Genomic DNA, 20552 nt, shown 5'->3' with positions numbered 1-20552 from the left:
GACCTGTCGTTGCTGTTGTGGTGTTTGTTGTTTGGTGACGTCAGTGGAGGATCGCGATCAAGTAAGCTGCACAGGAGCATAGGCGGGAAACGTCCGAGACGAATCTCGGCGTGGCGATACGCCGACAAGCCTGTCCGGGATCGCGAGCGAAGCAAAGGGGCAAAGGAAAAAAGCAAAATCGAAACCAGTAAGCGTATGCGAACGCCGCAGTACGCGAACGGTTGGTTGGAGAGGAGGATGGAATTCTAGTCCCGCCGGGAGGTTGAACCCACTCGGCAGACCTCCGCACCGTTTATTACGCCGTCGGAGCAGGTGGAGTGATGTGGTGTAGCGTGCCGTTGCTACCGAGGTCCTCGAAGTCAAGAAGCGTTTTCTCTTCCGTGTGGGCAGCAGCGAGGGAGAGTGTTCGGTGACCCTACCGGTGCGGGTGCCCTTTTTTTTCCGCGGGACCAAGAAAAGTCAAGGCCGAAGGACATAACCGAGCCCGTTGAGGCGGTGACCCGCGAGCAGTGATCGTACGCCCAGGAATGACGCCCAAGGAGTGGTTCGCATTGCTCCTGTTCTACGCGGCGTACCTGTTCCTGGGTGCGAGCGTGTTCTATCATGTCGAGAACGACCTGGAAACGGAGCGGCGCGCCGAGGAGCTCGCAGAGCGGATCGAAATTAACGGTGAGTTTGTGCGTGGAAGTAGTTTTCCGACGAGTTCGGCCGTCGGTATCGCATCATGCGAAGTAGCCATTTCAACGATTATGCAACGAATAGAGCTGATGATTATTTCATGTTGTTTTACACTTTAGCCTGAGCATATTACATAATGCATTTTCGATAGCTGTGCTAGTATAAAAAGGACAATTAAAATCATTTCAAGCTTTTTTTCGAAACATGTATCAACAAACTTAAGAATTTCTAAACCGTGTCACGTAGAATGCAAAAGAAAATGTTAGTGGTGTCAGGGCTTTGTCGTACGATTTTTTTTCGGACGTCCGATTCGCAACTGTTTTTGTTAGTTTCATAAAACTCTAATAGTGTTAAATAAATTCAATTCTTTTTTCTGGATTAAAGGCTCAATTTCAGATTTTTTAAATTCTGTTTGGTTGACAGATAAAATCGGATACGACCATGCGACCATCGATTTCATCTGCCAAATCCCATACAATATCGTCCGACGAAATTGGACGCGTCAGAGCACTGACACCTAAGGCTGGTTAGACTTGATTTGAATTTAAGCTTTTACTTGACTATTGCAAAGAAAGTGCTGTTGAAGTGACCTCAGTTTGTGTTCGTGTTTACTGTTTAAAATGAAAAGATACTAGAAGGTTAGCTCCGGCACTTTGCCAATAAACTTTAAAATTGATATGGCTTTGAAAGAAGTCCTGTACGTTTGAAATGTTGATAAAAATAAAGTTAAGGGATTTATATTTTTGTAACTTAAATCAAATGTTTTTGAAGAATTCACGTTGTACTAGTTTCTCTTTTAAATTTATTGGTTCGATACAATATTTTAATGATCAAATCTATTTTTAAATTATTTTAAAATTATTTTTCCTAGACATTTAGATTCATTCATGAAACAGTACTTTTTAATACGCAAAGATTCAATTTGAAAGTAATTCCCAATGGTCAGGCTTCCTTCTCGATTTCCACATCTATCTATCGCTCACGTGCCAATTCTACCGTACAATAACAAATCGTGCAGTAATGATCAATAGGCATTGTGTTTATTTTTATTTCGGAAAACAAGGTTCAAAAGGACACGCGCGATCCCGTGACACGCCACCGATGCATATATGCATCCATCTTACTGGTGATAAAGTGAAACCGTGGCGAATTCGTCCAACGAGCGGCGCACGTTCGCCGCGCGATCGTATCAGGTTTTGCGCCCATGCTAATTCAATCACTGCGCCCCATGCCGAACCCATTCATCATGGGACCGTGGGCACCGGGATTGGCGGTGGTCAATTTCCGGTTTCTCATAAATCATCAAATTGCCGGGCAGCGAGTCGATCATCTCGATGCCTATCGGTTTCGTTTATTCGCGAACAATTTAAATTCTAATGAGTCTTTCGGCCTGACCGCCCCTGTTCGTGGTAGTCGGTGATGATGGAGGCGGTGGAGGTGGAAGAATGCGACACGCGACGGTGTGACTCTAGCGGAACTGGCTGGGTTTCGAGTTCAGGCTCGGGTTGCAGCGACGTTGTCGCACTTTACACCACGACCATTTGCCCCTCGAGTTTGACCGGCTGCGCAAATTATCGAGCCGCAGACCACGGCGTTGGGTGTTGAATGTTTTCCCTTTTGTTTCGAGCAGGAGTTGCATTTCTTATCAGCCGGTCTGGTTGCACGACGGAACGGGTCAGTTTTGCGTGCACGTGCAGCGCCAGTTGCAGCGTTCGAAATGCTCCATATACACTTAAAGAAGAAAACAACACCCGCTCGTGCTGCTATATATACTTTTCTTTTTAAATAGTTTCTCCCTCATCCCGAATCACCTCACTTCTCACTTATGTGTCTTTTTTTCCCACCCTAGCGACTATTACTGTAATGGCCGAATCGTGTCTTAGAGAACGTTGTTTACTGCCATTTCTATGAACCGCGCAACAAGATTGGTAAACACTGAAAACACGGTTGATATTCCGTTTCTGTTGCAGATGAACTAACTTGCTGCACCTTATCATGTCACCGTTTTGTTGGCAAACCGCACAAATGGTACTGACGATTTGAATTGAATCAGTCGAACACGTTCGGGATGGTGTCACTTCAGGGGTGTTGTTGTCGAGTATCGCGACTGCAAGGATGTGTATCTCAGCAAACCAATGCAATTGTTTGTTATTAACTTATTTGGCGTTTGCGGGCATTTAATTGCATTTGCCAGCGAGGCGAGACAAAAAGTATGAAAAAGAGATTCGATGAACATGGGGTTATTTCGATGCTGTTAGCTGACCGGGAAAAAGAGGAAGTTATCAAGTCTATAAAGTCTTTTGTGAGTCCAATCATGCTTCAGAGGAAATATTTGAGAGAAGAAAAAAAAACAAACAAACACTAAATAAACCGACCGATCTGAAATGGCTCGTTTTAGCAAGGAGTTGGCCTAGAAAAAGTCGAGAGTTATTAACGAGCTATTTTACATATGCAAGCGAAAACGGAGAAAGTTTTATAAATGGAAAGGATCGCACGGTGATGTCACGTTGGTTGTGAACACATTGAGTAAACAAACATTAAACATGAGTAGTAGATTTTTAATCTTTCTTTCATTTTCTTCCTCTATCCGGGTTCTACTATGAAGGTCAGCTGTTTCATTTTAATTGCTTGCTCGATCGATTCGTTATGGCGTTGATAGTGAGCGGTGGGAAAGCATTAGAAAATAAACAATCTCGCCAAGTGTCTCGAACGGCGTGCCGCTTGCGAGCTTGCGCAACAATGTCTATGAACTAGATCAACGCTATCTCATTGACGAGTCGTACGCCAGCACGATCCGCGTTGACATTAATGAAGCGATTTCAATTAAGCAAATCATCAACCACGGTGCGCCTGAATGGAAGCTCATTCACGTCAGTGTCAAGTGCATAGATCAGCAAGGCGCGATCAAAATCAGCACTAACAGACACACACGATTGCCCGATTTGAATATTACAAAGCGATCTGGTCGTCTCGGACGCGTGGCAATTGCAACTCGCTTGCAACAACCTACGGCGCAAACGCGAACCGCTCGAACGATATGAAAATGAATGCCTTGAAGAGGAACGTGTGAGGGAAAGAACGACGGACGGACATACGAGGTGTCCCGGTAAATGGGCCGGAGGTGGGCGAGTGCCAAGACGACGAACGTCGTTCGAAAGACTTCAACGCCGGCGATGGCGGGCTGTGTGCACGTACGGAAAAACGAACGCATTTTTTTAACAACCTGCTTGGCGCGTGTCCATTGCTAATCGGGAACTGGTGATGCAAAATCTGCTTGTGGATCTATAAATCTGCGGTGGAATGCTGTATGACGGTTGTAAGCAATGGCGTGTGCACGATAGACCATAAAAGTTTTGCCAGATTATCAACGAAAAGCCACCTCATGGGGAGCAATACTAATAGGGGTAATAAATACATCATAGTTTCAGTGGGGATTTATGTCATTTTGAAATACGACTACGAATAATCGGCAGATTCTCGTTTTGAACAATTAAAATGATTGATCCATAGTTAAAAAAACCGATCATCCAATCAACTTTCAGGCTTGAATCAATATTTTGATTTGCATCTTGAGAATTTGATCTTGATCACCAATCGTTGCGAAAGTTCATAGTCAGGACAGCTGAACACAATTTGCTTTGGAGTTTTTGACTAAATCTTGAACTTTAATGAATTGATTTTGAAAGCAAACTTGACAAGTAATACACTTCAAAACCGATTGGTGGTAGAAAATGCCTTTTCGATAACGTCAGACAGGTCGATAAAATATCCTGTTGCTGGTATCACGTCTTATGCACGTTGGTGTCTCACTTGACTACTGGTGCGATAATTGCATCTAATGTAGGAAGAGCAATTGGCACAATTCGGCGAAACTTCACGCTGGTCGCGACACGTTGGCACCAACGGGACGTACAACAATGTCCGCTCGGCACGGATCCTCCTCGACGGTGTAAATCGCCTATTAAAACGCACCACTCTAGCGGCCATTTATTGGCTCCAATTAGCACCTCGTTCTACACGAACAGTCCCACTTCATGAAATCGATCAGATTTGGTTAGATTTTACCGGATGATTGTTTTGTGTTGATCTAGAAGATTTTCTCAAAAGATACGAATCACCTTTGCACTGACTGTCGTCATGCGTTTCGGGTGGATTCAAATTGAGTTTCACCACCCTGAAGCAAATCATGTGGACTTAACGGATCATCACGAGAGCGGCTAGTGGGTCCCCGGTGAGGCGCGTGTCGTAAACGAAAGCGTTTCGATTTATTAGCGTTGGCATCGTAACTCACAGCGGAGGCTAAAGTGAAAAATGCCTTGTTTGAATAGTGATGCCTAGGTTAGGGGATCTATCCGATGTTAATTTTTTACTGTATCACCGTTATGAGGTGTTCATTGGAAACGAAACGATATGACGATCGTTTGAAATTGTGAAAATTCGGACACGATTTGTCATCACGCAACGTGGGTGGCAAACGGTTTTAAATTAAAAATTTTGAAAGGTTTCAAATCTTGGGGATTTGTTCGAAAGAATAAGGAAAAGTTGAATCGACGTTCGATTCAGTTTGTTGTATTTCATTCAAATCATTAGAAACACAACGTTGTTTTAAATCTACGTACCAATCTCACGGCACAGTTTTTGTCAAATCGATTGAGTTTGGCCTGAACATTGTCGGGTGGATTTTTTTAAGGCCTCAAAAACCCAAACATGTGCTGGTTTGAGTACCACCAAGACTCATTTTAACTCTTCTAGGCTATTCTTATTTCATCCAAATTGAATAATTTTTTTTAATAATTATTAAATTTTTTTCCTTATAGATTGTAACTCACGTTTACCTATTTGATCATATCTACTTAGGATGGGTTTAAAAATTATTTTACAAGAAGCGAATGCCACGAACCCCGTAGTACTCTAGTAACTAGAGGACTGATTATCCACGTACACAAAGGAAAAAAGTCTAATAAGCCCCTAAAGGGCAGGCATGACCAAACTGGATGTTACACCATGAAGAAGATTATGTTCAATTGGAATGAAATTATGTTTTTCCTTTATAGGAATTTCTCATTATAATAACAGGTATATTTTTTAATGTTCAACAAGTCAAATTAAATAGCAATCTTTTAAAAATAAACAAAATTTCTTTCTTCATCAACAGTAAACTTAGAATACGAAGAAATAGTTGTACGTTTATTTTCAGGCACAATGTTTTTTCTTTTCGTCTTATTGACAAAGCACGTTGAGTGAAGTATTGTAATTTAGAAAATTGTATATGTTTTTCCTTCGAAAATTCCTAATGTGTTTTAACTATTAAAAAATTCATAGGCATAGTTATATTTAGCCTGAAGGGTAAGGGATCCGTTTGGTAAAAGAGATTCTTTTTCATTCATTTGTATCTTTTCTTGATAATGTATAAAAAAAAATATGTATAAAAAAAAAATACAAAATTAATGCTTAAAAGGACTTACATCGAATGACGTATCAAAAGAATCACAAACCCTTAATGTACTTCTTCATAATGTAAAACTTGCTGCCAAGATATTTTGTTAGTACAGTGACACAGAGGTTATGTTAGCAGGCTTTAACAAATTTATGATTTAAATATAAAATATTTCAGGAACCATATTTTAATATCTTCGATTCCAATTCTTTCTTATTTCAATTGTACAGAAATGCTTGTCAGATACCTATCGCCCGACGATATAGTGTTACAGGGCAAGCTTATAGGCCGTTTGGATGAGTACTGTGGCAATCGAGTGACGAACTATACCGAGGATGCCTTCGTACCGCCGTACGTGTGGGATTTTTATCATTCGTTTTATTTCGCATTCATCGTTTGCTCAACCGTGGGTAAGTTGGGTGATATTTTTCTACATCATTTCGTGACGGTTGTCCTGTCTTTTTTTTTATCGATTGATGCATTTCTACAGGCTACGGAAACATCTCACCGCACAACACATTCGGCCGAATATTTATGATATTCTATGCCCTCATCGGGCTGCCGGTGAACGGATTCTTTTTCGCATACGTCGGCGAATTCTGGGCCCGTGGGGTAAGCCGACTCTTGTTGAGGTCCGCAGTACACTTTGCTTACTACGCCACTATGTTCTCTTATTCGCGCAGTTCGTCCGACTTTACCGGAGGTACAAGGCGTACAAGCTGTCGGCCAACGCGGGGTACGCTCCGAAGCGGATCAGTTTCATCGGGCAGATCATCCTGTACCTCATACCCGGCGTGATCGTGTTCATCTTCGCACCGGCGTGCGTGTTCACGTACTTCGAAAAGTGGCCGTATGATGTATCGGTGTACTACGCCTTCGTCACGCTTACGACGATCGGGTTCGGTGACTATGCATCCACCTTCCAGGCGTCCCAGGAGTACGAGTTCGGGTCGCTGTTTACCGTCTACAAGATATTCGTCATCCTGTGGTTCTTCGCCGGTATAGGCTACATTTTCATGATACTAGGATTTATCGCCAAGTAAGATGCCGTGTTCGACGATCCATTACCTTGTCGCTGATGTCTGCCTATTCTTTCGTCCCGCTCTCGTAGAGGCATTTCGCACAAAAAGATACAAAATTTGGAAAAACTGGTAGCGAGCAACCTGAAGGAAACGCAGCATCGAGTGTGGAGCGGTGTTACCAAAGATATTAGTTACCTACGCAAGATTCTGAACGAGGTGTATATGCTGAAGTTCAAGGTAAGTCTTCTGTGATCCGGACCTAGTGTCTCATCGACTAGGGTTTATCATTTTTGCGAAGTAGTTCGTTGGTTTTCTTTTCACGAGTTTGCATGCATGACGTCGCCTTGTCAGGCATCATTGACATGGGTCGTGTTTGAGCAGTTTTTTTTAGAGTTACAATCTTAACGAGCGCGTAAAGGTAGTTTAATTTAGCAACTTGATGGTAATGAGCGAAATAACTATATCAAACACATATCACATTTTCCACTGCATTCCCTCTGTCACGTTTGCGAAACAAGGGTAAGGACAGCTCTCGCTCGGTGTACTTTATGCATTTTGATTCATTAGTGTGTGCCATCGGGCCGTGTTCTTTGTTTGTTCTTTGTCCATCCCCTCCCGGAACGGATAGCCCGTCTACGATGAGCCCGCGGACCGGTGGCTAGGCACCTCGAAGAGTCGGTCCAGCTCTTGCCCGGAGCTGTCGGTGTACAGGGCACCACAGACGCCGACCACTCGTCGTAAGCGCGCCAACTCGGAGAGTGCACTGACGCAGGCAGAATCGCGTTCCGCGATCGACGGCGGACAATTCCTGCGACGCCTGTCCGACACCGACCTTCAGCGCATCAATCGAGAGAAGACGTTCGGTGTACAGGCGCTGGTGCAGCCGGCCGAGCTGTTGGCACGGGTCGTGACGGCACTCGGGAACATCACGGCCAATCCGGACGACAACCAGAGCATCCTCGAACGTGCATCGCTGACGGCCGGCGTGAACTGCTTCTCGGACTCACAGATTTTGGCAAGCGAGCGAACCTGGTCCGGCTGGTCGATGAATGGTTCGGACAAGAGTGCGTACCTAACAGCTCCACCTATGCGACCACGAGCTGCCTCGGACATTGGACTACCGCCGCACGTTGGACCACAGGTAACACACAGCGCTTCTCTATTGCAAAGAGTGACTTGCTTCCTAATGTAACATTGTTATTCTCGTGCTTCAGGATGCCAACGAGTGGACGTGGAGTGGTGGAGACGACAGTCAAATCCAGCAGATCCTGCAGATTCGCCAGAAGGTCAAGCAGAAAGATAATCTCCTAAGGGCAGCCCTTTCGAACAACGCCACGTTCGATTCGAGTCTCACGATCAATGTGCCACCGACGGTTCCGGAAGGTAAAGCAGATGCAGTGAACCGGGGTGTACTTCACCGATTGAATCCGTTCCGAAAGCGTGCCAACAGCAAGACACCTGCATCGGACGTGGAGTCTGGCCCGCCGGGTCTAGATTCGTATCTCACCGGCACCAGCAAGGGTCGCAGTTCGATGTTTAACCTTCCGACCTCATCCTACCTGACGGCGACATCGCGTGGCCGAGGCAGCATCCTATCCATGCCTCCGCAGGACGAGCATCTGCTGGAGACTACCACGATTGGCGATCTGTTGCGCGCGCTGGAACTGATGCACACGGAAACGGTGACATCCAACGGCAATCATCGGGGGAGTTTCGCATTCGGCGATGGGTCAGCGGGTCGCGGTCGCTGTAACACGCAGACCACTTCATCAGGCAAGCAGACGTCCGGCGTACCGTCGCTGCTGACACTCTTTACGCCACCCATCGAGCCCGGTTCGCGCAGGGGCTCGATGAAGCCTCCGCTGGGTCGCACCGGAAGTGGCGACTCAGGACCGATGGGAAGACGGCCATCGTTCCGTCCGGCCAATCCACCGTCCTACACCGCCACCGTGTCCGGGTCGCCTGCCGGCGGTGGTAGTCCTACGCTGGGTCTCGTTAGCTCCCCGAAACCCATCCGCAGACGCTTCAGCGTCCGTCCGTCCAACCTAGCTTACCCACCGGGCCATTGTCCACGCCCGGGAGTGCCCGGCACGGAGCAGCTCGGTGCACCACACCTCAACTCTTCGTCCCAGTCGCTGCATAATCTTCCGACGACGACACTGCAGAGGAGGCTTTCGGCACGTCCGAGTCCGCTAGCCACCAACCAGTCGCAGTCCGCCCATCTATCGGTGCCCTCGGCCCTGGCGGTCAGTGCTGGCGGAACGGGTCAATACCGCTGGAGACCATCGCTGACTCGCTCCGACTCGGACCAATCGGCCGCACCGGGTGGGCTTCAGCCGACCGTCGGCAGTCCACGCAGTCGCCACAGTAGCCTGTCGAATCTGTTCGATCAGAAACGCGATCACAAACCCTCAGGTGGAGGCTTGTGATGTGCTCGTATTAGCCGTACATAGTAGCTGTAGGATGTTCTTGCCAGTTTTAGCGAAACTAGCGGCCAGCATGAAGGAAACGTATCAGTATTGTTTTTAACGTCGCCTTATTGTGACGCTTAGGGGAAGGGAGAGCTATTTATGAAACCATTTGATGCCATTCCAACCAGTCAATTTTATGAGGTAGCAAGGGCCTGTAGATCTGCGATATTAAGTGAGGTGTTCGCGGAGAATGATATGTTTGCGAAAAGGGGAAATGATGGATAGTTTCGAAAACAAAACAAAGACAGAAACAAAAGCAAACCAATAGTTTTAAACGGTTACATATCATTTCGACATAGAAAAGAGAAAGAAAAATAAAAGTCATGGTATTTCTTGAATGTTCCGATTTGTGATTCATTAACATTTACCGTTGTTACTAGCATAACACTGGAGATTTTGAGTAATGTTACAAAAATGCAAAAAAATATTTTGCGGAGAACATCAGATTGTGAGAATTATATAACACATAAAAACACTATCACAAAAACAGTCCATCAGCCATTTGTACACAAAATTTTGTATGATTTCATAAAAAAACATGATTCATATCGATTTTTCTTTTTAACAGAACAGAATGGTGTTAAAATAACATAAACAGTACTAAAAGTTATGAATCGTTTATTGAAACACCAAATGAACCAATGGTTATCTTAAAAAACCATTACATAACCAGAAAATGGTGTGGTAAAATTTAGTTCACATTTGTAGTTCTCACTTTGCAAAGACTTTAATTCCGGTTATGGTTACTTATGTCATCGAAAACAACAAACAAGTAGAGGTACACTTTACATAACAGTTTCACTTCGTACGTGAGTGATGCAAACACCGAATTTGCTTCTTGGGAATACTGGTCGTACCTCATTCATGGAAGCTGGGTAAGGTTTGTAAATAATTAAGGAACCAGACTATTTTATTATTTTGCGTTTACTTTTTTATCCCAGATAAATCGCTACTCGAGAAGTTTGTCGGAAAATCATAAAGATGCTTTCGAATAGAATCAACGGTTTTGCGAATAACTCGAAGAAGTATACCAATAGTGTCGATGACAGTGGCATCATAGTTGCGTTATAATTGGGTTCGATCGTTGCATTGGCAAGCGTTCAAGCGGAAAGGTGTTGAGTTGATATGGGCTTCGGCATTGTTCGTTCACTGATGGGATGATTTTACAATCGCCAAGAATAGCTTATATTGTTACACGCGGCACAATACACCATTCAAACCGGAGTAACCGGTCGATGAAAAGGGCACCAATGAAAGAGGCTTAGACGATGGTCAAATGAAAGGACTCCGATGAATGTAGTCACTATGCAACGAGCGTTTTCCACACAATAATGGATGAATTGATGTGTGGATGGTGCATTGAAAATAGATTGATTTCACGTGTTCCTTGAATAGCCTTCAATAGCAGAATGTCATCCCACGCATGGTTCCAAAAAGAGTTATACGTGAGATAATTTGCATCTCGTTGAAAACGGTAAAATGAAAACCACCGGTAACTGCCATAAGTGATCTTACGCGAAGTATTTTACATTTCAGCTTCAAAGGTAGTTCCTCTGCTTAAAATAACTAAATTGATGTAGTGTTACTGAAACATCAATGATATAAAATCTTTTTCAAGTAATTCGCAGCAAAATGCACCTGATACTGCAAACTGCTTAAGCGAATCGTAGTGGTCGGTGTTCGGCGTGCATACTTTTAGGCGTAACTTAACTTTACTAATATTTTCCATCCCGTACATTAAAGGTGAACAAATATTGAATAAACTATAAATTAACTATACATTTTGCGCAATAAACCGAACCATGGTTTCGTTACATGGAATAAATAGGAAGATTCCATGAACGTTCATCAACTGAGTGTTATTGAGTTTTACCGAAAATCCTCACACTTTGTGTCTAAATACCCGACAGCAAGTGGGACACCGGGTTGGAGGATGGAGGCAAACACCAAACAAACGTAAAATTTGTAGTACGATGGACATCCCACAGCACTCCGGAACGAGCTGCAAACGAACACCAACGTGTATAGAGCGGCAACGTTTAGTAGCGCGCCCACCACTGACGTAACTTACCCACACCTTGCCGGTATCAGTATCAGCTCCGTCCGGCGCTGGGAAGCTTGGACCGCTGGCAACACTTTCTGTTTGTTGCCATCGGGATCAGTCGGTTAGTGGGAACAGTGGGCTGGTCTGCGTTTGTGTGCGGTGTTTTGCTGTGGCCCCGTTGCAAAAGGGACGCCAACCGACGCACACCAAAGCGCACGATTGGTTAAGGATATTCCAGCAACTTGCACACAGCAATTGTATGTGTGTGTGTGTGTGAAATGTGTTTTTGTGTGTTTATCGGGAGCAGAATAGCGTGAAGCGTAAAGCGCGCGTGAGAGAGCGAAAGCGTAAAATCTCTTGATGTTGTCCCGTGATGGAAAAGCGTTGGCACCGGAGAGAAGATGGAGGCGCATGGTGCCGCTGGTGTAACAGCTCTTTTTGTTACGCTTGACGACGTCGGTGTGCGATGTCAGTGCTTCTTCACTTTAGGTTAGTACAGCTAATGCAGTAGTTACTCGATGTATTTTTGATGGAACCTATACTGGCCAAGATAGGAAGAAAATGAATACTTTTTCTACCAACCCTTCTATAACATCATGCATCATTATTGTAAGTAATATGACTTATTGACTACATCATTTAAGTGATTTCATGTTTATATATTCACCATACATATTGCCATTCTTTAGTATGTTTGTAAACACTAAAGGGGGATTGGCACTATTTTACACGGCAAAAACATCAACTGAACTCTTTGGCAAATTGTTTATAGAGACAACCGTTTTCAGTTGTGTTACTTAAGTAATAAAATTCAGTTGATCCATTTTATTTATTAATGTATGACAATATCAATGAAAAAATGACACTTTTGCTAACCTTACAGCCTTTTACGACGGATAGAGTAAGCTTAAGCGCGTTGATCGCCTTTGTGAACTCCGTTATCGCGTCTTGAAAACGGAATATGACATCTAGCAATCCTTCATCGCGTCTGTGACCTTCATTAATGATTCTATACACTCGAATATGCCATCCTTAAAGCATCCAAGTGAGAAATTCAGATTCCGTAATAAACAAGCTCAGCGAAGGAGAAACAGGATTAATTTGCCCACTGAGGAGTAGTGAGTTGGCCTTTTATGCCCTTTGAAACTGGAAAATAAGTGTTTGAGCATACATCAAGCTTATACGAGAATTAATATATGCTTTACGTAATTATTCAATACACGCCTTCGGAGTCGATGGTCGAAAATCACAAATCAATCAATCAAAACTGGGTTTAGAGTAGTAACTGTATTTTGTGACAAATGTTGAATCAAAACAATAAAATCAACTGCAAACTGTCTCCGCTCCTGCAGATAGTTGGCGAGCACTGCCTGATATGTGCAAAGAATTCACGAGCAGGCAAACGTTTGTGTGAGAAAATAGCACCAGTCAAGTAAGGCAGAGGGAAATATCAAAGGTGGACACGGTGCTTGGTGTGACTATTTCGCAGCTTCCGTTGTGTTGGACGCGCCATCACGCGAGAGAGAAGGACCAAGAGCGGAAAGTTCCCCATTGCAACCTATTTTTACCACCGTTTTGTTTGCCTACTTTCCTTTGGCTGGTTGTGTTAGTGCGCGCGGTTCAGCGTTCCGCCGTTGTTGGTGGTGGAGCACGGAAAAAGGGCAGATCAAACGGCTGAGCAGGCGGTCTGACTGGCCAAACCCGCACAACGAACAAAGCTACGAACGACAGGGAGTTAGTTGGGGTCCCAGCTCGTCTGTTTGGGAGGTTTGGAACCAACATGGCGCGCCAATTTCCTTTTCGATAGTGATCGGAGGGACTACAGGTGCAAGAAGTTTACTTGAAATTCCCGAGTTTGTACCTTTGGTTGGCAACCCTCCACCCCGAGTCCAACCAAACACACATACACAAACAGCCGGAGTCAAACCGGGTCGTCCAACATCGTATCCTGTTGCTTCCCGCTTGGGGGAAGGTGCCTACGAGGGTGCCTGAGTGTATGTGTGCGTGCGTGCCCTCAGCAAACAGGGAAAGCGAAACGTCGTCGGTGGGGGCGAGGAGATTCTGCCTGCCGACACACAAAGGCTGACGAGAACGCTGGCCGTCCAGCGAGTTCCAGTGCTCGGCAGTAGTGTAGGCGCTGTCGTACGGTGACAGCAAACCCGTGCCGTTGGCGTAGTGGACCCTCTCTTCCAGTGGCCAGTGCAGAGGCAGTAGTGTCGAGTGTCCCATATATCCCCTTTCCGTTTCGCCTCGGCTCGGTAGGACGCGCTGCAGCGAGCTCCACTGCAAATTGGCGTGGAAACTTGCGCTTTTCCCGTGGCTGCCCGAGAAACGTCAAAGCTAGTCACGGCTGTGTGCACTGCTTGCAGGGGATGGCTTTTCGCTGCTTTCCTGCGCCCCAACGCGGACATTGCAATAGTTCACGGTTCGTGCGAGTTTGGTAACCGCGATGGGAAACAATTGGCCGTAAAACGATCACCTGGAGTGGATATTTTGCGCAACACAAACACACGCACGTCGCTCCTCCTAACGAAAAGCGTCGGGGCCCGCAAATGTGTCGACACTGGGGAGACTTGAGTTGCCAATGGAAAACCTAACCATATCCACCATAGCACCATAGCATCCTTAGCCGCCTTACCGAAACAGGGCGGAGAAGCGGCCAAGGACCAACCGTGTAGTGTAAACGGGCGCAAGTGTAAAACCACGAACCGGAAAGACTGTACCCCGGAACCCGTCTTCTTTGTGGCTGTGACGCGGGCATTTGCAAAATCATTCCGTTATTCCTGCTCGGGGGTTTTCGTGACGATGCACCAGTGGGCTTCGATTTCACGCCCCGGCGGTTGTGCTTTCAGTTGCGTGCCATAACGGGCTCCACGTCGTGAGCCCCGGTTGGGATGGAAATACAACCTCCACACGCAGGACGTTCCGAATAGTTAGAACTAATGTAGAATGTGATCGGTGGTAGTGCCCGATCGTCTTCCGTGCAGGTTGAAGCAACAACCTCAACTTTTGGCAAAGCGGGAGTCACAATCAATGCCGCACAGTCAATCACAGGGTGTAAGTAATGAACCCGTGCACTACTTAGCTCCCGCAACCTGCTCCGCTGGCGTTGGGCTTCGGCGGTGTCAAAATGGAAGGTGGACCTTAGTGTGGCCGCGCGGCGTTTGGAAAAGTGCGAACCTCAACCGACCGCTTTCGCGCTAGTGTCCTACTCTCGCGCGCGCGCGTGTGTGTGTGTGTGTGTGTCAGAGAGCTAGTACACGATCCCGCTGGCTGGTGTTGGATAGTGTGTGCGTGAGTATGCGTGCAGTACGGCCCGAGCGAGAGCGGCTGCGTCCGTCGGTGTGTGCGTGTGGTGCTCGTCGTGTGCCAAAAAGGATACCCGCCGCCACGGAACGGAGCGGAACGCGCGCAGTGACACCACCTAGCGCGAAGGAATGAAGCGCCGGAGAGCCGAAAGTAGGTCAAAACAGAGAGTGTAGTACGCGTCCGTGGGCGGCTGGGACACAACACACAGCGCGCGGTTCGGTTCGCTCGGACGTGCTTCCACCGGATCCGCCTGGAGTAAGCGTGGCGCGTGGAGAGACAAAACGTACAATCAGCCCACGACCCGACACGTTCCGCCGGGGGAACGTCACGCGCTGCTCAGCTTCTTCTTCCTCCGCTGCCTGTGTGATCTGAACCCGCTGAAATGTAGAACCGACGCGTGCGAAGGTGAAGCGAACGAAGGCTGACGTGTGGTGTCCTGCCCGAATATTCCCAGGTGTATCCTGTCAGAGCTCGCGAGCTGGCAAAACAAGTGCGACAAAGCAAAAGTGGAAAAGAGAACGGAAATCGGTGGAACACGCTAGTGTTGGTGACGTTGCATTGTCCGAGAGGGCGTCGGCAGAGACGGCGGCGGCGGGCACGGCAGTGTAAACACAATTAGCACCGCGATATCTGGCCTCGCGAGTCAAACGCCTCGGTCAAACGCTTCCCCGCCCTCCTCCCCTTTCCACGAAACCGGAACCACGACACCGGAAACGCCGGTATGGCGGCCGCTCCGGGGAGCCCACGGACGGGCGACGAGTCGTCGGAGAGCGAGAATGAAACCGAGCCGGCCAAAATCTTCCACCGGAAATTGTCAACCAAAAAGGACGTGAAGTCAGCGGTAGGTAGATTTGTGGGGGGGTAGTGGGGAGGGCATTGCAGTGGCGTTGGCATGGTGTGGGCATACAAGTGGAATAATGTTACACCGGGTGACGCTCCGTTTCGCTTCCGACCGGCGGAACGGAACGGAAGGTGCCCCGGGCGGGGGAGACGTTTAGTGGGAGATGATTAAATTTCCTTCGTTTCCGGTGCAAGGATGCATGCCCGACCGGGGCTTCGGCTTCGTTTGCTGGTTCGTTAGGCCACAGGAGCTTCAGCTTTGCCAGTATCCCGCACGGGGGTAGCACTTTAGTTGCATAATGTCGTCGACATTTTGCATCAATTATTTCGTTATCGACTTGGTTACAAGTAACTACCGTATAAAAATAGTCGTTTGCGGACGAGTGGTTTTAGTAATAGCTGGATGCATCGATAGGAACCGAGTTTCATGTCGTCTCATAAGATTCAATTTAAATGTTATTATTGGATACTTGCTCTTCTTTATTTCTATGTTATTTGCTCATAAGCGTAGTTGGTGAGATTACGTAAGAAATTTAAGCGACCGTTTAGTGTTTTCTAACAAGTTAAAACAAAAAGAATTTTTCAAAGATCCAGAAACTTCAAGGTTTGCTAAAACGTGGTTCTGGTGATCTATATCTTAGGCATACTGAAAATGTGAAAGAGAAACTAATGTAGATTGATTATAAAAAGGAGTATATTTTCATATTTATTTACATCATCACCATTATCATACATTTCAATCCTGTCACTGAATAAATTGTTTGTTTAGTGTAATTATTTGTGAGTAAAATATTTATAAATTTTCATCATGATCGATTTGAATATCTTTATATTTACTTTTTGGGGTAAGAATAAGGCCGTGTCCTTACGCTAGTTCGAATTCGACTCACGTTAAAACACACACAACACGTGATATCAAACGTAAGACTAGCATTGTAACATAGTGGACACTTACTTAAATGTGGATAGCAAGAACTAGTGCAAATAAACATGTTTTGTTCTTGTTTCTTGCTGGTAACGTTGGTATTTGGATCCAGTTTGCTGCAATGTGGATAAGTATGTATGCTTTATTAAGTAGAACATGTACCACAATTGTAAAATAAAGCATCACCACAATGAATTCGACTTACATTTTACATTACTTACAGAATGCATAGATTTGAGATTTGAGTAAAAAAATATTGTTTAATAAATTATGGATATTACGCATTGAAATAAACATGCTAAATAAGTAAAATCCAATTAAAAAAATACTCAACTTAGGTCACAATTGACCAGTGGTTCACGGGATCCATCATTTAGTCTGATTTCTAACTTTTCAGAAAATTTTCAATTATTGTTTTAATTTCCGTGAGTTTAAAAAACTTTCAGTAATAATGTATTGATGCCTAAAGATATACGAAATTCAACCTTAGTATAAATAACATAAATTTTCTTTGAGTAAATTTGTTTTTTGAACGAAGAAACGTCCCTTAACGTCCTTATTAAGGAAAAATGGAAGGGAGTGGACTTATGTAGTTGTGAGTTCTTTCCAGGCTATGAAGGTTGGAGGGAATTTATTAGTAGGATTTTACGGTGTGCAGACCTATTTGTGTGTACTTTGAATTTAATTTTGTTAAGAATGTGTCAATCTTATCAATTTAATATTTAAGTTTATGTTTATGTTATTTCAACCAAAACGGAAAAATTACTCATAGTCCAATACATCAGTCTCATAGACCAATTTATTTCGTAGTGATTTGTTGCTTAGAGGAAATCAAGGCATTTCTTATAAATTCTCGAGGAATCCGGTATATTAGTACAACCTGTTTTGAAAATATGAATTTTGACTTTATATTTTAACACTTCGCAGAAGTTAAAGGAACATTTCGTACTAGGACAAATAACGCTATTGTATTTATTTTTTCGTAGCGTTAAGATTTCATTCCTGTACAACCAGTGTTGGTAGTAGCACAATTATGGGATCACTTTTCCTATATCCTCACAATGTTTTACACTATCCAAATTGAATTTTATCTGCTATATAGCAGATTAATTCTACACATTTTCGAAGATTTTACCCACAAGGCAAACAGAGGACAGACATATTGTCACAATGTTTTTCATATTTGATTGAACATCACCGGGTCAAGATATCCAGGAGGGGTAAAATTCACTGGCTATCGTGCAATTAAGCTGAATTAGTTATGCAATTTAAACATGTATAATCTGATGAACATAAAATATTCTAGAGTTAATACTCTAATATTGAGATGTTGATGAACATCAACACACCGGCGTCAGACTCAATTTTAACCTAATTTCTTAGAATAGTTAGCATTGTTTGAGAATCAAAGATACTTAACAAATAATAAAATTCTAAAAATAGCACGAGTTAGCCACTTTTTCGCAACTTATATTGGTCAATTTTAGATAAATAAATCCTCCATAATTCGTACAATTATTCTATGGTTTAAACACATTTAATGCTTCTTCCCGTTTATTTAATACACTTCACCTGCTGTAAGAATATACCCACCTCCAGAATAAAAGTCTGCTGAAAACTAAGACATGAATCATACACGATTTTTGACAAAAAATGTAGATATTTTCTTCGACTATACCACATCTGAGGTTATCTCGAGATAATGACGGCTTTCTTAACGTGGTTTGTCAAAATCCAAAATTATTTGAGTTCTTGTTTACTGTTTGTATTTAGATTTCAATAAGTCGTGTTGATAAAGCCTTTGTTATGTCGAAAATACCTCAAATAACTTGAGCTTTATTCATTAGAATAAGTGATCCCTTGAAGCAAATAGTTTGGAGCTGGATACCCCAATTCGACCACAATCTATGAATGTTGGCATTTCCCAATCGTGGCCAATACGAAACGAGTCTTCAAAGGACGATTTATGTACGCACCAAGGGAACCTTAGTAACCTATGATGGGCTTTAAAGTGATGTTGTGGTAAACAAATAAATAAGTAGAGGTTGATCATCAAACGTAGTGTTTAAATAATTGCCCTTACAGTTTAAAAAGGTTCCTGTATGGATACGTGATGGAGTAATCTAAATGTGTTGCATAATAAATTTAAAAAAATATCTGTAATCAAAAGTATTATAAATATGTTTAGTTTTAGGAGCGCACATAAATTGACCAAAATACAGGGGTGATGTTATACGAAGGTGGTGCTAAGCACGCAAACATAAGGGAACCGGCGCGCTGACCTGTGCTACGGCGATAAAACCGCACGATACGCTGGACGCAAGGGAACACTTTTTCGAGCATAAAGAGCGACCACGGAGAGCGTCTTTCCCTGCCCCAGCGGGACTGTCGGGCTGTGGCATGTTTACACCCTCGTGGGCTGGTCGTGTTTTTGCCGCAGGTTGGAAGATGAATGACTTGTGAATATCACGGTAATTACACTTTGTGGATCGGATCGGCCACCCAGCCAGCGCGCCCGGATGATGCATCAAAGCGAAAACGGCGCGATGGAATCCTGTTGTAGGCGTGGGCGTGTGTTTAAAGTGTGCCATGATAGTGTGCATCGTAGCCCGTGGCTCGAGGGATGGAATGAGTCCGGGTGGCGATAGCCTTCCTGGGTTTAGCTATGCGATCCGAGAGAAAAGCACCAGCGTCGGACTAGAAGGACCTGAGGAAATTATCCTGAAGGTAGTATACATATGCGGTGGCCGCATCCCGACATGCCTGACGGAGGTGTACGAATAATTATGTTCGCCCTAGGACCAAAGAGATTCAAAAGCCTGCAGATGACAGTCCCGACTGGCTACGGGTTTGATGGGTTTGGTATGCCAGGAGCGCCTGGCCATTCATTGGAATTTCAAACAGGATACGACCATGCTGGTCGTGCTGAGGCGCATCGTTATCAGTGCGCGGCGATTCCTTCCGTTTCTCACGGCTCGTAGCCATGGGTGGACGTTGTGGTTGCGTTTCATGGCGGTTGGAGCCGTGTTCCGGTCGACAGCAGGACGCCTTCGGTGTCTGTGATTGACCTGGTTTCGTTCGCGCTCGGGACGCCAGTGTTCGCCGTTGACCCCATTAGAGCGTCGGCTGCGTCTTTTTACGCCTTCGTTTTCCAAGCAGCTTCGCTCGGTTTCGCTGCGGGCGAATGGTATCCAGTCCCTGCAGTCCGGAAGTGGGAACTGATGGCGTGCTGCTGCGAGCGGACTTGTCGCGACGAGCGAACCCGCCGGTGAACCGTACTCAAATAACGAGATTGGCGTTGGTGCCAGTGCGTCTTACATGGGTCGTTTAACGCTTGGGCCAACACCCCATCGGTAGCGGGTTGTGGGAAGAACAGTAGTACACCATAGTCATCACTCAGTATCGTTGACACAATGGAAAAAGGTGGATGCTGCCCTTGCGACGACCACCAGCTCGAGTCGGGACACGAAATGGGCAGGGTAGTTCCTATCGGTCGCGGTGACAACAGCACGCTACCACCATGGGAACGCCCATCCTGGTTGATTGGGCATCTAAAATGGGTCTGTCCAGAACAATCGATATGACGATCCCTTGCGGTCGTGGTGTGGCGCGGTCCGGTAGCGCTCGAATTTTCCGTTTTGCAGCGGTACGGTACGGTGATACCCGTCTGGATAGGACGCGTCCGCCCTTCGGAAGTATCGTATCGTGATCACGATTCCGTACCGTGGTGCCGTCCTGTGAGCGCCTGGGGACGCACCTTCCCATCCTCTGGAACCTTCGTGCCCGCTCGAAACGACGACGACGACGACGACGACGACGACGACGA

At 45.3% G+C, this 20552-nt stretch overlaps 2 protein-coding genes across 2 annotated transcripts in view; both read left to right on the top strand.

The window, feature by feature from the left end:
* Positions 1–527: 527 nt before the first annotated feature.
* LOC131271618 (open rectifier potassium channel protein 1) lies at positions 528–9927 on the top strand. The gene is made up of 7 exons (XM_058273111.1): positions 528–669; positions 6346–6525; positions 6606–6727; positions 6799–7154; positions 7227–7374; positions 7766–8278; positions 8352–9927. Exons 1-7 carry the CDS (start codon positions 528–530, stop codon positions 9564–9566), a joined length of 2676 nt encoding a protein of 891 aa, XP_058129094.1. The 3' UTR covers positions 9567–9927.
* A 5755-nt stretch (positions 9928–15682) lies between these two features.
* Positions 15683–20552, top strand: part of LOC131271615 (diacylglycerol kinase eta) — a 56964-nt gene continuing 52094 nt past the window's right edge. Inside the window, exon 1 of the mRNA XM_058273107.1 lies at positions 15683–15802. Within this exon, the coding sequence (XP_058129090.1) occupies positions 15683–15802 (120 nt within the window). The remainder of the gene's footprint in view (positions 15803–20552) is intronic.

The sequence above is a fragment of the Anopheles coustani genome, chromosome 3 (assembly GCF_943734705.1).
Source record: "Anopheles coustani chromosome 3, idAnoCousDA_361_x.2, whole genome shotgun sequence".
In the NCBI taxonomy this organism is placed as follows: Eukaryota; Metazoa; Arthropoda; class Insecta; order Diptera; family Culicidae; genus Anopheles; species Anopheles coustani.
This window is presented reverse-complemented; position numbering and strand designations above follow the sequence as displayed.

Excerpts from the sequence above, each read along its gene's own strand:
- LOC131271618 (XM_058273111.1), top strand. The coding sequence starts at position 528 with ATGACGCCCAAGGAGTGGTTCGCATTGCTCCTGTTCTACGCGGCGTAC. Across the intron at positions 670-6,345 it reads AGAGCGGATCGAAATTAACG|AAATGCTTGTCAGATACCTA; the intron begins GTGAGTTTGTGC and ends TCAATTGTACAG. Across the intron at positions 7,155-7,226 it reads ATACTAGGATTTATCGCCAA|AGGCATTTCGCACAAAAAGA; the intron begins GTAAGATGCCGT and ends CCGCTCTCGTAG.